Source organism: Alligator sinensis, unplaced genomic scaffold (assembly GCF_000455745.1).
Source record: "Alligator sinensis unplaced genomic scaffold, ASM45574v1 scaffold360_3, whole genome shotgun sequence".
NCBI classification, from domain to species: domain Eukaryota; kingdom Metazoa; phylum Chordata; order Crocodylia; family Alligatoridae; genus Alligator; species Alligator sinensis.
This window is the reverse complement of record NW_005841977.1, coordinates 2,914,887-2,931,520: the sequence shown is the minus strand read 5'-3', so window position 1 is coordinate 2,931,520 and position 16,634 is coordinate 2,914,887. Positions and strand designations below refer to the sequence as shown.

The 16,634-nt window shown below is 41.2% G+C and overlaps 1 protein-coding gene across 4 annotated transcripts in view; it reads right to left on the bottom strand.

Moving 5' to 3' along the window:
* Positions 1-1,017: 1,017 nt before the first annotated feature.
* TTC1 (tetratricopeptide repeat domain 1) overlaps positions 1,018-16,634 on the bottom strand; it is a 54,941-nt gene continuing 39,324 nt past the window's right edge. For all 4 annotated transcript variants that reach the window (XM_006021075.3, XM_006021076.3, XM_006021074.3 and 1 more), the window contains exons 7-8: positions 13,341-13,395; positions 1,018-1,621 (exon numbers count right to left, since the gene is read on the bottom strand). In XM_006021075.3, coding sequence (XP_006021137.1) covers positions 1,488-1,621; positions 13,341-13,395 — 189 coding nt within the window. In that variant the 3' untranslated portion in view covers positions 1,018-1,487. The remainder of the gene's footprint in view (positions 1,622-13,340; positions 13,396-16,634) is intronic.

Here is a 16,634-nt window from a genome sequence, read left to right as displayed (position 1 = left end):
AGCAGGAATTTTTAAAATAACTGTGGAAAGACTGAATTCCACTTAAGAGTGAAAAAGCTAAGACGTATCTGAAGAGCCTGTCCCCTTTAGGCTTACCACAGTAAGAACTAGGGGTGGAGACATGAATATCAAGTTTCCAGCCTACCAGAGAATGAAAATGGAAAATTTCAGGGAAAAACTGAGAGTGGGAACTGAAATGAGCACATGGATACCACTCTGTTAGTGAAATGATTCATATTTTCAAACTGCAGCACAATAAACCCAATGTAAACAGGTTTGGCTTTACTCCTGCAAGCTACTGAGGAGACAAAATGCTTCACTGCAAGTTACAAAAAAAAAAAAAATCACCCTGCCCCATATTGCACAGTAGTTGAATAATATATGTACATAAATACTTTCACTCCTTTCTAGTATAGCTTAATGTTTGCAATCACATATCACTGGGCACGTCTACACAAGATGCTGACTGTGCAGTAGCTGAATAATACTGCACGGTATCACATCATAGCACAGTGCTAATACACTACTGCACAGTATTATTAGGTTACTGCACAGTAGTGTCACTTAAAAGATGTTCACTGGCGATACCACGCAGTAACTCCAGTTACTACACATTTATGTAGTACTTGTTAATATAAGTACTAAATAAACGTGCAGTAATGACTGTGCAGTAGTGTCTCATGTAGACACACCCACTGATGTCTACATCTCATTGCCAGCATCAGAAAGCTACTGTGATAGCTTTCTGGATCTACAGCTGGGGAATATCACTAACCTCATGGTAAGACACTGAAATGTTTAGGTGATCTGCATATAGCTTCCAATGGGTTTCCTGAAAGCATCAGAGTAGAGGAATGCAGGTATGAAGGTATAAAATGAAAAGTCTCACAAGTTCTGTAATGTCTCTGGCAAACTTGCTCTCATTATTTGTATATTTTGTTTAGATGCGTTCTCTTAAAAAAAATGCCTCTGAAAAGATCACCTCCCAGAGGCAAGAAAAAATCCATTAGTCAGTCAAACAAACATCAAGCCTTTATTACAGTGAAGAAAAGTAATGCCACAGAGGATGACTGCTCCTCAAATACACTCTCTCTTCTGGATTTTGCTAGCTTCATAAGACACCCATTAGGTTTTGTACTTTGGTTACAGCTGTGCGAGCATTGCGTCCAACTGCTTGCTAGGCCTATGTTGCTGAGTGAATGAGCCAAGGTGACCCACTTCCCTGTTTGGCAATAATAACGCACAGGAAAAAACCCACACTTAGGACAAAGTTACTACTACAAGGAGGGGAGGAAATCATGGCTTGGTTTACACCCACAATTGTAACTATTTCACAAAAGGTGATATGAACATGATTCACATGTATTTTAAATTTGGATAAAGTGATTTTAGAAACTAAGCAGTTACTGAATCCTTTTATTGGTAGTTGCAAGCACACTGTCACAAAGCTTGAAAGCCAGTTTTTTAACATGTCAGGCCTAGTTCTATTATCTGTTATTGTTTGGATTTTGAACAAAGTTGATGGAGTAGGAGCCAGTTGAGGAATCCTGTTTGATCTGGAAATTTTCTGTCGATAAGCCAAAGGGACGGAGAACCAAGTTCCCAAGATCTTTTAGTTTGCCTGCAATGCAAAATCAACAAAAAAGAAACACATGCGAGATTAGAGTTGGAGTGGGATGAACGATTCATGCTGAATTATGCATGTCTATGTAGCCTGGCTATATTTTTGGGTAGATACTGTTCAACCCATACAATCCTTGGATTTTCCAGGAAATTCTCCAATTCTGGTGATGCAATCGCCAATCCACTTAAAACTAAAACAGACACCAGGCCAATTTGTATATGGTTCCCCAAACATCCTGGTGGTAATCCTCAAATAGATACTGGAGACTTGGGGGTCACTGTAAATGGCTCTTTTGGTCCCTAACCAGGCCCCAGAGATACCAAATCCTCAAGACAGTAGATTACTTAACACAGCAAAGCAGTGAACACTCTTACATTTCTATCCAGATTTCTCTCTGATAACTGCACTTGGAGTTGTTCCATTTCTAATGATTCTGAAGTCCCAATTCCCACCCAGCTAGCAAATGAAGCATCTTCAGTTTAGAAGTTGGCTATATAAACAGTCATTTGACTATAAAAACTAACCCCAGAGTGCCCTTAAGTCAGTAATATACCCTTCTCAAGGAAGATTTTGACAGTTCTCTCATTAGCTGTAGAACAGCATAGTTCCCTTGACTGGATTATGTTACATAGTGTCACTGTAGTTAAATTACCCCTCTGGTCAATTAAGCAGCAGTGTTAAAAAACTTTGAAAAAGTTCAATCCAGACTTCTCATAACAGGAAGTTGCCAAAGATCACAGGCCTGTACAGCAATGGAAAAGGTAGAGAAGCCACTGAGAAGTAATTAGGACCCTCATATTTCCCAAAGAAGCATGCGTGCTACAGATGTCCTCTCTCATTTACTATTTGTGAACTTTAATAAAAACATAAAATATTGCTGAAGGAATATAGCCATGTATAAAAATAAACTAACTTAATCCCTACATACGAATGCATTTCCACATGCAAATTTAGTGGTTACATTTAAATGCATGTACTTTATAAGCCATTTTGTCTACAGAAGCTTGAATATGAATACATTAGTAGAGGTTACTGAATACCTTTGCAAACAGTGCTCTCCCTAGCTAGCTCACTAAAAAGATCCCCAAAGCTATCAGCTATTGTAATAAATAATATGCTTTTATCAAGAAGTTAATGAAAACTACGGCTTCGATCCTTCCTGGACATTCTTTTTACAGAAAATAGGTAAGATACAAAAAGAAAACAGGCACAGAATGGAACAAAAAATTCAATACTGGCCTAACACCTAGCTGAGCCACTGAGGTAACTTTCACAATTACAGAATCAAGTATCTGTATTAGGCCAGGGAATGGGTGCATAAAGCTGACTGACTCTGAAAGAGCAGTCTCTGTTGAATAAGAAATACGGACTCTGCACTACTTAGCGCACAAGTTTTATATAAAAATCAGTCAGTACTGGATCTGAAGCAGCAGACAAATCACTACGACACATTTTACTATCACAGCAACTTGAACAAACTATGGAAATTCTTTTTTTTGAGCAGGGCTGGGGGACAATTCTCAGGGGTGCAACAAAAGAATTGGAAAAAGGACAGGCACTGTCAGTCATTCATAATCATACATTTAAAGAAACAATATTACCAATTCCACTACTTCTTGCAAAGAAGTATATGTATTCAGAGACTTTTCATTCCATCCAGGAAGAGCACACATCAACTGCTGAAGCTTCCTTAGCCTGACTAAGGGTTTTTTGAACCCGAAAGCTTGCTTAATAACTATTCTCCAACCATTTGAGTTGGTCTAATAAAAGATATCAAATTCACCCAAGGAACCTCGTCTGCCTACGTATTCAGAGGGCACATGAGATGCTACACTGCTAAAGCAATGAGCTATGGTGACATAGCATCGGTATGTACTAATCATGAGGCTGCCACTACTGTGTAGTAGGGTCGAAAACGATCTGTGCGCCACTGGGACTGAACAGTACTGGTGGGCATTGCACAGTCACTTAGTGTACTGCTAAATCAAGTACTAAATGACTGTGCAGTACCAACTGTGCAGTCACGGGCATGTGTAGACGCACCCAGACTGTACTTCCTACAGATCATACCAGCCAGGAGAGTAATGTTCTGTTTCATGCTTTGTATCAGTACCACTTACATGGTTCCTCATTTTTGAAAAATCTAGTTCAGTATTACACATGGAAGGTTATGAAGTCTGAATGTATTAAAAATATAACGACATAAATACTTTGGATTCTGACATTTAATTATAATGGGCACTAGTCGTATTTGATTTCTTTTCTTTTTACAAGGCTATACCCTAACATATTCCAATATAGAGTTTGTGTGTCTACTCCTCACTTTCCCCAAGCACTTCATCTTGACCTCTGAAAAAGCTTCCTTGGCAGGAATGAGGAATTTTTATTTCTTATGGGCTCTCCGCTTGTTTCTGTTACCTTGCTTGGGGTGGTTACTCATCTAGCTAATTCCAGGCTCCTTCCACACAAGTCTTTCTTTGCTTGGAATATGAATTCCAGAGTCTTTAGGTCTTTCATCTTAAAAGAAGTATTATTTGAGTCCTGAGCTTTCTGGTCTAGTTGATATGGGTCTCAACATGCAATCACTATTCTGGAGATACCACTTACACAGAAAACATGTCAGTATCATCAAGCTTGCCATTTATTTTATCCAAACAGGCCTAGCTTATCACAGTAGATGCTCGTCAAGGCAATCTTTTCTTTTAATTTGATTTTACCTTCAGATTAAATGAGACAAAAGGTCAAATGTTTTGGCCAAGGTCACTCAGCAAATGCCTCAGCTTGGATTAACTTCCCAGTACTGGGGCCTTTTCTTTAAGAACACTGTATTTAGGAAAAATTTACCTTTTCTGCCAAGTTTATAATTTACATTGCATCTGAAAGCCTTCTGATCATGAAACTTGGAAGTTCTTCATAGTGTCTGTGTCATTATGGTGAATAGCTGTTACTGAACTTGAAGACAAACAATTGGTCATTGCTTAGTTTCAATCTTTTGCGTAAACTGTGTCTTTGTCTACCAGAGGAAGAGACTTGGCATAGTTTGGACCTCTGGCACATTCTTGAAGCCAGTTGTAAACTGTTTACTAGTCATCCAAGCAGTGAAGCATGCTCAGGAGCATGCAGATAAGCTTGTCTGCTTCAGGAAACAGTGAAGGGTCTCTTCTAATCAGAGTTAGGATGCTGGCCCTTTTCCGGTTGTATTAGAGCCAGTAGACACAAAATATCTCCTTTGGTATTTCTACTTGCAGCTAGGCCATTTGTTTTGGATACCAGAAGCTTTGTATGAAGCATCTGATATTTCATCCCTCCATCTCTCCTGAGCTTTGCTCAATTATTCAAGCAGTAGTTGGATCACAGTCCACCTTCTCAGCCAGTCAGTCATTCTGACCCATCCAAGGTTTCCCTCTATTGCTGCAGTCATATTTATTAATTTAGATCTGTACTGAAGTGAAAGAAAGCCTTGCCTTTTCAGGAACTCTGACCTAATACCCAGTCCCTGCTGCTTGCAGCAGATAAAACCGACAATGTAGCAGAGCACTGTTACCTCTTCTCCCCTTACACGCTCCCCCCGCAATCCCTAGATTAGGATTTGTATGTGAATCACAAAATGCAGCTCTCAAAGAAAGACTGTGCTTAAAGGGTAGGGGGGAAAAAAAAGAGCTTGCAGAACTGTGACTCAGCAACAGAATTCCCAACCCTCAGCAGTCAAATGCTCATTTTATCCTGATGCAATGTCGGGTTCTCTCCTTTCAGAGAAGTTGCAGCGTTTGCTCATCAACAAGGCCATTTTGATGTACACCAGTCTTGACATTTTCAGAAGCATCACTTGCACATTATCTGACTTTACCTGGAGTTTCACCAGGAGTTTATTCAACTCAAGAATTCAAGGCTATTTATAGCTTTCCCATTAACTGCTCATATACTGTTGAGATAAACAGTTAAGGCTCAGAAATGCATGTGTAACCTTGCAAACACACACATCACTAGATTTTCTTGAATACAACACTCACCTTTCCCCCCCAAAATCAGCCCTACGAAACTGGGATGTGTCGGGAGAGCTGTTTTCTTAACTGAAAAAGCAGCACTCCTAGAGACTATGCATGCTATGCAGCTGCCAAAATGGCCGAGTCACATGTTAACCCTCTCACAGCCATAGCTGTTGTCTGAGCACTGTAGCTTGTGCCTAAGCGGTAAGTGACCTGCTACTAGTATCTTGATAAGGCTGGCAAGGTAGAAACAACACATTATTTACAGGAGCTTATATAAAAGAATTGCTTACAGCAAAGAACTAAGTTTTGCTACTGCCCTTACAAGGGTCTGAGGCCTAACCTTGGTGTGACACAGATTAAGTCCTCCTGGAAACAGAATATCCCAAAGTGTGGCATCCCAGGAGACAGAGCCACACCAGGAAGATCCTGCTGCCTGCTAGCTCACCCACCGTCTCTTGGGATGCCACACTTCCTGGACACTGTTCCCAGAAGGACTTACTCCGAAGTTGGCTATAACTCTGGGGAAAAACAAAACAAAACAAAACAGCCCCCCCCCCCGCTTTTCATTCTGCTTCCAAAAACATGCATGTTTTATTGGGGAGGGGTTGTCGATGTTAGAAGACAGGGTATTTAACTTGTTGTTATACATATATGCTATCTAACTGAAATTTAATGATCACCAATGGACTAAAGACCATTATACTTTGCAACCTTTTAAATGTGATTTTAAAATTCATTGTCGTAGAGTCTTCTCACAATTTCAAAATGTAAAGCCACCAATATTACTTGTTTTGTTTAGGACTCGAAAGAGAAACATTTCTTCTATTGTATGTAGCCAGGATATTGTTTGTGGATAGAAAAAAAAATTCAAGGGATTAGTTTACATATTGAATTTTAGCCCTGGACAAGCAACAGAAATGAACCAGTTAAAAAGAGCCAGACAAATTTGCTTCCCTTTCCCGTATCATGTTAGAAATGATCTAAAAATGAGCTCAGAAAACGACGCAGTTTTAGGGCACTTTTACTCCTGGGGGGGGGTGTTTTAATAAGAACGGCTCTTGGAGCTCATTTGATGAGCTTTGGTTCAAGCGTCCCCACTGCCATTTCGAAGTTCAGGGACACTGATACATGAGGTGCAGAGGCTGGATAGAGTACGGTAATTACCACGCTCCAGCAGACTCAATTGAGTCTGCTTCAACGCGCTGTAATTACAGCACATCGGAGCAGTCTCCCAGCACATCTACAGGCACCCCTGGTTAGCTGACTATTTCACATGACCTCACATTCTCCCCACCCACACTATCAGGGCTTAGCAGGTTAGTCAGACCTTTAAACAGCCTGTTTTTTAGCAGAAGAGAGAAATTTTCACCACAGAAAAATGTATGGTGCTGATAGACTTGCTTAGTGAAACTCCACAGATATGTGAATTAGCTTCCATTGCATCCAGAATTAGTCTAACAACATTGGTGAAGTAGGTTGAAAGCTATGGGTTAAGAAGAATCAAAAGAACAACATAAAAGAAAAAATATAGGATAGCTAGATATAGTCATATCCTGACAGTTTTAGTTAGGCAGAGGGTGTTTGTGTCAAGAAAGTAAAAAGAAGATTTATGCAAATATATAGTGTGCAAAGTTAAGTTTTCAATGGGTTTGTCAAACCGAAAAAATTAAAAATTAGTTTCTGCTGAGAATGTTTAACAGGCAAATGACAGCACTCATCTGCAGAGGGTGGCTGGAAGCATGGAATTAATGTGATATGAATACAAGCCTCTAAAGTAGTGGTTTTCAAACCATTTGTGGAACCCTGGGGTTCTTCCATAGGTCAAAGTTTTCACAAAGAGATTGGGGGTAATGGCAGAGCGGACCAGGAGGTAGTGTGCCACCATTTCTGGGCCACGCTGCCTGCCTCTGTGTCAGCTCATATGGGCTGCACAATCAGGGGTAGGGTTCTGTGCCACAAGTGATATGAAAGTGTTTTGTGACTTTAGGAAGTTTGAAACGCATCTCTTTAAAGTAACTCCACAGAAGTTTCACATAGAGAGGAATGGCTCCAAAGAAATCTTTGTTCTTCCATTTTTCACTTTATCAGCTTTTTATTACCACACGCACCAAATGCTTGCATGCAAGAATCCTCAGTATTGGCTTGCTTACATGCAATCAAATAAGATGTTGTGATTTGCAACTTCTGACGTGCTATAATAAGCTCTAGGACTAGAAGCAGAATACACTCTATACAACATTGAGGGCAGGAGCAACTAACTGCACAGCCTGAAGCTGACATGTGCCCTAAAAGTGCGTCATTTTTGGCTGACATCACAGCATGACCAATAGCAAGGCTACATGAGAACTCATGGTGCTTGGGAGAGATTCCTGAAGATTGGAAGAGGGCCAATATGGTGCCTATCTTCAAGAAAGAAAGGAAGGACGATCCAGGGAACTACAGGACAATCAGTTTGACCTCAATCTCTGGAATGATCTTGGGGGAAACAAAAAATCACAGAAACCATCAACAGGCTAATGGCAGGCAACATTCTGAGAGACAGCCAACATGGCTTCATTGCAGGTAGGTCTTGCCTGACCAACCTCATTTCCTTCTATGTGCAGGTGATGCATCACCTGGACAAAGGAGAAGAGGTTGATGTCAAATATTTGATTTTAAAAAAGCCATGATTTGGTCTCCCATGCTGTCCTCATGGTAAAATTGGGGAACTGCAGCATTGACAAATTTATAGTTTGATGGCTGGGGAACTGGCTCTGTGGTCAGACCCAGAGAGTGATAGTCGATGGAACCAAGCCAACACGGCACATGCTGACCAATGGTGTCCTTCAGGGCTCAGTACTCGGACCAGTACTCTTTAATATATTCATAAATTATCTGGATTCAGGTGTCAGAAGCAGATGGGCTCAGTTCACAGATGACACCAAATTATGGGGAAGTGCAGTCACACTACAGGATAGGCTAGCAATTCAGGCCGACATGGCCAGGCTCGCAAGGTGGGCAAATCAAAACCTGATGACATTCAGCATGGAGAAATGCAAGGTGCTTCACCTTGGGAGAAAACACCCACATCATACTTATAGGCTCAGCAGTGCTACGCTCACTAACACCATAACTGAAAGAGACTTGGGGGCCATGATTGACCACAGGATGAATACGAGCCACCAATGCGATGCCGCAGCCAGCAAAGCAAATAAAACTCTGGCTTGCATCTACCGATGCATCTCAAGCAAGACCTAAGAAGTCACCCTCCTGCTTTACTTGACCTTGATGAGACCACAGCTGGAGTACTGCATCCAGTTCTGGGCTCCAAACTTTAGAAAGGATGTGGAGAAGCTTCAGAAAGTTCAGAGGAGAGCCATGCACGTGATTAGAGGTCAAGAGAATAGGCCTTATGAGGAGAGGCTGAGAGGCCTGGGGTCTCTTCAGCCTGGAGAAGCGAAGGTTCAGGAGCGACTTGGTGGCAGCCTATAAGTACATAAGGGGTGTGCATCAGGAACTGCAAGAATGTCTGTACACCAGGGCACCCCAAGGGAAAGACAAGGTCTAACGGTCACAAAGTGGTGGAAGACTGTTTTAGACTAGACAAAAGGAAAAACTTCTATGTCAACCAAGTCTCCAGAGTCTGAAACAGACTTCCCCCAGAAGTGGTGCAAGCACCTACTCTGGATACCTTTAAGAAACACTTGGATGCTTATCTTGCTGGGGTGATCTGACCCCAGCTGACTTCCTGCCCCTTGGGAGGGGGCTGAACCCGTTGATCTCACAAGGTCTCTTCCAGCCCTAGTGTCTATGAAATCTATGAAGCTTCCATGACAAGGTGCTAGTTTGCTGAATTTAGTCTCTCCACTGGGAGTGCATGAAGAAGAATAAAAAGCTATGAAAGTGATGCTACTGGTTGGTTTATCTAATAAGAATGGGAACTTGCTATGGTGGCTGGACTTTAGGGGCCAAAGCCAGAGGGAGTTATACTCCTGTAAAAGGAGGCTGTAAACCAGGGATGGGCACAATGATGGATCTGGCCAGCAGCCAGACTCCATTCCCCAGCATCTTCTGCCCTCGTGGCTGGGGCCAGTCTCCATGGAGACCCCAGTCGCCGCACTGTGATAGCGAAAGGCTGGTGACGCCATGGAGACTGGCTCCAGCCATGCTGGCAGGGCAGGAGGCTGCTCCGGAGCTGCTGGGATCTTGCGACGGGGGCAGCTTGGTCCAGGGCCAAGGCAGAGCCATGATCTGCCACCTGAATGCTCTGGGCAGGGGTGCACAAGCCGTGGATCGCGGCTTCACTCCGGCTCCTTGCAATGGTGACAGTGTGGCCCCAAGCTGAGGCACAGCTGCAATCCGCTGCCTGCGCGCCCCCGCTCAGAGCATGCAGGCAGTAGACAGCGACTCTGCCCTGGCCCCGAACCAAGCTGCCTCCGCTGGCAACCCCAGCCTTGTGCTATCACAGCACAGCGGCAGGGGTCTCCATGGAGACTGACTCTAGTCGTGCGGGCAGGGGCTGCTAGGAAATGAAGTCCACTGCTGTCTGGATTTGGCCCACATGCCGGACTTTGCCTGCCTGTGCTGTAAACTGTTCTCCAGTATCCTAATCTTCCCAAGGCTTATACATATACTCTGCCTGGTGCAGACCTCAGGCTTGTACCTGCATATCCCACATACCAAGCGAGTGTTGTAATCACCAGGATTCCAGCTATTTTGGCATTTGTCTGTCTCTGTTTTTCTGTGAAATACTTTGGAAGGTATAGTTTGGTCCCAATGTGGACTAGGAAAAAATTTCGTCTCTAACATTCATGGGACAGAAAAACTACACTTCCTGCTCAACTCTAGCATTAAGTACAACTTCACATCAGCAAAGCATCAGAACTCCTACTCCTGGTTAGGAACACTGCAGAGATGGGACAAGTTCAGGGAACGAGCCTGCTCAGTTATATTTTCAGTCTGCATCTTTAATGTTCCTACTGTGTCTATACATCACGGAGATTCTCCCAGCATGTTTGCTGCATTACTGATGGCAAGTGGCACAAATGGCACCGACAAAATGACCTCTGTAGCCCCAAGCTCTTGGCAAGCTGCATCAAGCCAAATGCCTGTTGCACACACAAAAGACAGTTCCTGTCATTCAGGCTGGCTGCCATGTGTTGCTGTGATTTTAGTCTTTTGCTTGGCTGTTTGCATCCATGCATTTATTACATGTACTATAGTTGTAAGGCATTCCAAATTTGGAGACTGTCCTTCAGCCACTGCTCCACTGTTTTAGACTAGGGATTCTGCCTCGTATCTATGCAGGACTCCCAGAGGACCAGTCAGATCACTGCTGCACTAGTCTGAATACCAAAGTCAGAGCTCCTCTGAACTTACATGCATAAAACTAAAATCAGACCTGGCCAGTCCTTGTATCAGTGAGCAGTGCAGGACTGCATCTGTAATGAGAGCTTCTGCTGCTAGGTTTATTCTTTTAAAACACAGTTCCAGACACTTGGAACAAAGCCTTTCTGCCATCAGTACACTTAGTAATAAGTATGACGAACAAAAAAGTTCCAAAATAGTTTCTAAGACTTTCCACTCTCCTAGGCCCCACACTTCAGCTTACCATCCTACAGCTTTACCCCATCTTCTGAATACAAATAAAACCCTTCTGGAATTTCTCTGCATTTACTATTTCTTTACACTAGCATCATACTTCATGCTTTATTGATAGGTTCTTAGTGGCTTACAAATATGGCTGCTAAAACTGAAACTGGCCATGTGCAGCAGTTCTAGAAATCTTTATTACTTGCAACTGCACTTAAGTCTGGGGAAAAAAGCACAGAAAAGGAGTAGCTCAAGGACTTAGCTTTCAGCCTCGCTGTACTGCAGGGAAGAGTTCAATTTAAGAAAACCCTGACCTCAGCAGAAGCCCTTAAAACAATCTTCCCTTTCCAAATTTTTCTGGAATTACACTGCTTTACAGTGCACAAGGCAGATGGAAGTTATTTAACCTGGCTCTTAACAGATTAGTTAAATGACAGTCTGCTTAAAAATAGATACAAGCTAAAAATTATCCATGTATAGGAACTTTCTAGCTACTACTGTTACACCTAGAATGACTAATCAGATGATGAGTGAAAATGTTTCTAGAGGCTTCTGTTTCTCTGTTTTGCACAATCAACAGCACTCTTCATATAGTGACTTTCAGTTTGTGCCCGGTCCCTTGTTTGCATGCATTTTTCTAACAATAAATTTTTATTTTTCTACCCTTTAATACTACACCAAAAAAAGTTGTCCAGACAATTGGGGTGTTGGCAGAGCATCTGAAGTTACTAACAACCACTTTTTTAACCTTTAAACACAAGAGAATATGCAATATTTAGTCTGCTGAAAACTGCATCTGTTCAAGACATGGCATGTAACTCCTTTGACTATCTAGTTTAACCAGAGGACTGCATGTCATACAAGACAATTCTCTATATTAATGAATACCACAGGTGAACAATCATGCTGGGACAATTTGTCTTAAATAATTATCGTATCAAATTTTGTCATTTTTAATTTTCAGCAGTCTGAATTTTCAGGGCATTGTGCAAGTCTCAAGCACCACAATGATTTGGGCTTAAGCTTCTTAGGAGTATTGTCAGTTCAAATTTAAACAGTCAAATTTCCCTGAGCAGTTTCAGACAGCAGCTTCCTTTGGTACAGAGTTGCCCAAAAATCAGTGCAGCCCAACAGACAGGGCACTGGGCTAGGAGTGAGTCTGATCCCAGATGTCAGTGGAGCTGCAGCAACATTTTGCCTAACTTACTTCACTTTTGTACTTTAGTTCCCCTAAAACTGGGCCATTAGTCATTTACTCTGCTATACATGTGAAGCACTTTGAGATCTATCGTTGAAATTGCCACACAGATGCTAAAACATTCCTTTAAGCACAGCAGATTCAAATTTTTGCTTCAAAATATTTGAACCGGCTCCGTGTAAAATTTTGCTAATTTTAGAACCAGAAATTCAAATAGCTCTAGTCATTTTAAAAAGCAGTGTAAATGACTTACTTTCCCAAATACAAGCTAATAAACATATTCTGCCCACCCCTCATACTTTTCATGGAAGACTTGTTTCTTTTAAACATCTCATTTTTAGCATAACTGGAAAAATATTACAAAAGATTTCAAAAACTATTTGAAACATCATTTTATGTGGAAGGAGAGTGAAGCACTTGGCATTTTCTGATTAGCTTTATCAACATAACTGATCATTTTAAAGATGTTCTTCAGACAGGTAACTAACTAACTGGTTGTAAAAACTGTCATTTTGGTCACAAGTGAAAGGAAGTTTGATTCCTTGTTCACATTTTGCCTCAGAGTTTGGTATAATACAGCAATGCTCCTTACACAAAAGAGACTGTTCTTTTCAAGAAAGGTCAAAAGGAGGTGCATTGGCAGCTTTAAGTGGTGAAAGACTATAGGATAGAGCTGTGTGTGTAGCCAAGCAAGAAAGTCCTTCACTTTTCATGAGCATCAAAAATTCACATTTCTTGGAATGGCTTGAATAACTAATTTAATTCTCCAGGAGTAGTTTCAGTAAGTCAGATTCTGCCAACATGTTGTTCTATTGATCTGAAGAGGGTGGATCATCCACAAGGACTTAAAGACGTGCCAAACCCAAACAACAATAACAAGTATTGGGAGACTAGCCCCTTTTTAAACATAAAAAGTTAGTATGACTAGGGAAGGAAGTTATGTGCATAAGTTACTTACCTAACATTTCTTTCTTTAATTTTTCATTCCGTTCTTCAATTTGTCTAGGTAATCGCTGAAAGAGTACAAGAAACAAGACCAGATTCAGGAGGGGTTTTTGAGAATCCTGTATGTTCATATAATAATAGAATTTGCAATCACAAACCCCAGATGTACTGCACAAAATATAAAGAGAATATGAACATAAATATAAACTTTCAGTTTGTTTGGAAGGCTTATCATGTACCCTATTAAACAGGTAGAAAGTACAGGGTTCATTTATGTATCACCTGACTTCTAGGTTAGATGTTTAGATCTGTTTGTTAGCATTTCTTGATGAAAACCTTTTGTCACTTTTTTTCATAATTGTTTTCACAAGACTACTTTAGTTGCACCTCCAGGGCTGCAGGTATTAGTCTCAACTAAAAAAGGTTTATAAAGAGCCACCTGCAATCAGGCACAGTGGTTAAGTTATGGACACAAACACAAGGAAAGAATGAAGACAGCTGGGAATTTGACTTTTTGTACTGGAATGAGTTTGCAGGGAACTTTGCCAGTTTTATGAAAATAAATTTAGAGGATCTGAGATTTCATGAAACAGCTTTCTGGGTAGATCTCTAAGCTTGTTATGCATGAACCTCTGGATCTTGTCTTGAACCAGCCCCTTGCTATGCAGGACAAGACATCCACATCTAAGTTGTCACAAAAATTTGAGCTTGAGACTTCTATCGTGCAGCTGCTATATTAGGGAATGGGAAGCCCAGCAGTCATGTAGAACCCCACTGTGCAGGATCAGGGGGCTGGTTGCATATTCTTTTCCTGAATCAGTGTCAGGGGTAAGGCTTCTCCTGCAACGTTCAACAATATTAAGCCCAGCATTTTAAGCAATTTCAAAATCTGCTATGATTTTCTTAATTGTGCCTAAAACCTGTAAAACTAATCAAGTCGCACTCACTTTTACTCTGCACATTCTGCAGTACGGCTAGTCAGACAAAAACCATGGAAATTACATTTTTAATAAAATATCTGTTGCTTTGTAAATGCATACAGTATTACTTCACCATGACGGAATTAAGGTTTCACGTATAACTTTCAATAATAATAGTTTCTGATGTATTTTTCACAGAACCATATTTCTTGGATACAAACTTTTAAGACAAAATAGGAATACAGTATGAAGGGCATACATCACTGCCACATGCTCAAATGAACGTTTCTGAGGTTTTATATTGAATCTATCAACAGATTGTTTGCCCAAATGCTCCATCTGTCACATTCATGGTAGGACTGATCACAGCTCTGTGCAGCAGCCAGTGTCATGGTCTCTTTTTACAGGGGTCAAAGCTTCTAGGAAGAAGCAGAGACAGAACTGCTTCAGTGGTGCCCTCAGTAAATGTATTAATTGCAACAGCTGATTACTATAACAGGAAGCATTCACTCCTAACCTATTCTTCCTTTGCAATAATTTGCTTCTAAAGTAGATGAAGAACTAGGATTGAACTTGGTATCTTTATTTGTTCTTGTTGTTTTACCCCATAATTTTCATCTCTTCAAACCACTGCATTTTGGTTTGCTGTTCTGATGCTACATATAATGCTCTTTTAGAAATCTCTTTGATTAGAAAGCCCAGTTATGCTCCCCTCCCCCCTTCAGTTTAGAAGTACATCATTGCAAAATTCAACTGCCTTAATTATTGTTTTTTAGAAAGTAGATGGATGGGTGTGATCAAGCTTGTGTTTCTACCATCACTCATGTTTAAAATGGGAAAAGGGAAGAACACCTTTAAATTCCTTTCTGCCTCTAATTTTATTAATCTACACTGCAAACTATTAGGAGGGGGGATGCATTAACCCCCCCCTCCTGCTTCATACACATTCCACACTATTTCACCTGTATTAATGCTTTGACTGTAGATAACCCTTGAGTAGCAAGGGTTATGTACAAACTGGGTTATGGACATGGCAGGGAGCAAGATTAATTATCCGTGGTCCCTCCACGGTCTTTTTAGCATTTTATCTGGTAATTGATAAATTACATGGACTTGGTTAAAAATATTCTTTTAAAAAGTGTAGAATATTTTAATTAACTATCAAAATTTTGAGCCTTCCATACAACCTTGGATGCAGCCTGAATATCTACTATGTTAAACCTCAGTAGAGTTTAATTCTTTACGCAATTTATAAACACGTGCGCACACAGCCAGCTTGACTGAAGAAAAAGAAAGTAACCAGGGTAACGTTATTGATAACAAACAGTAATGAGTCATCATGTAGCATTTATACAGATTATCATACTGAAAGATTTACAAAAAAGGAAGTTATGCATCATTTTCTCCATTTTTACTATGAGAAGCAAAAAGGATAAGTGCCTTGTCCAGAGCCACGCAGCATACTGGTGAAAGAGGTGGAATGGAGCTCAGGTTTTCGGACATTATGCTTTGTGCTGTGTACATTCTGCATAGTAGTACAGCCATTTATTAGCAATTTCCTCTGTCATACTGTAATCATTCCTATGCCAACTCAATAAGTGATGGTTTACTTCAAGAAGGAAGATTTTACACTAATTCATGATTCCCTTCCCCTGAAAAATCATTAATCAGCTGGTTTACGTTTCACTCTTCAGTTTAACCCAAAAACCCAGAGATCCACAGCATATCTGCAACCTTGATAGCCCTGAAACTCTGGTCTAGAATGCTGCATGCAGCATCCCTATATACGCCCAGGCTCTCAATTCGGTTCCCCTATTTGGTTGGCAGCTTTCTTAACTCAGATGGTTCATCATACATGGCATATTTCTCTTACATATGCACATTCAGCATTGCTACGAGACTGGCATTATGGCATTATAGATCAAGACTATGGGCTTTATTCTATTGAGAGAGAGAGACACCCAGGTATCTACTTACTAATAAATTAGACTCCGTTCTCATTGTTTCATTCCGGGTGGGACAGTTCAGGTTAAATAGGTCTCACTGTAAATAACTAGCACAACTGTCATCTGGTTATCTCCTGTGATTTTCTTCTCATAGCAAAGCCTATTTTTGGTGTGTAGAATGGTTTATCTGGCCTTCTAGCTCTTCACAAAATTGCTTATTAGGGGCCCAATAAAGACTTCTTGGGCCGATACTGATGGCTGATTATTAATGAGCCACATCACCCGATACTGATCTGATTGCCAACATGCAGCCCGGCAGCTTGGAAAGCAGCATCCTGCTGGTAAGTCTGTTGGAGGGAAGGGGTGGGGCAGATCAAGGTCCTTACAGTGACAGAGGGACTGGGGCTGGGCTGCCCAGTTCGGGCAGGGCGCAGGACCGAG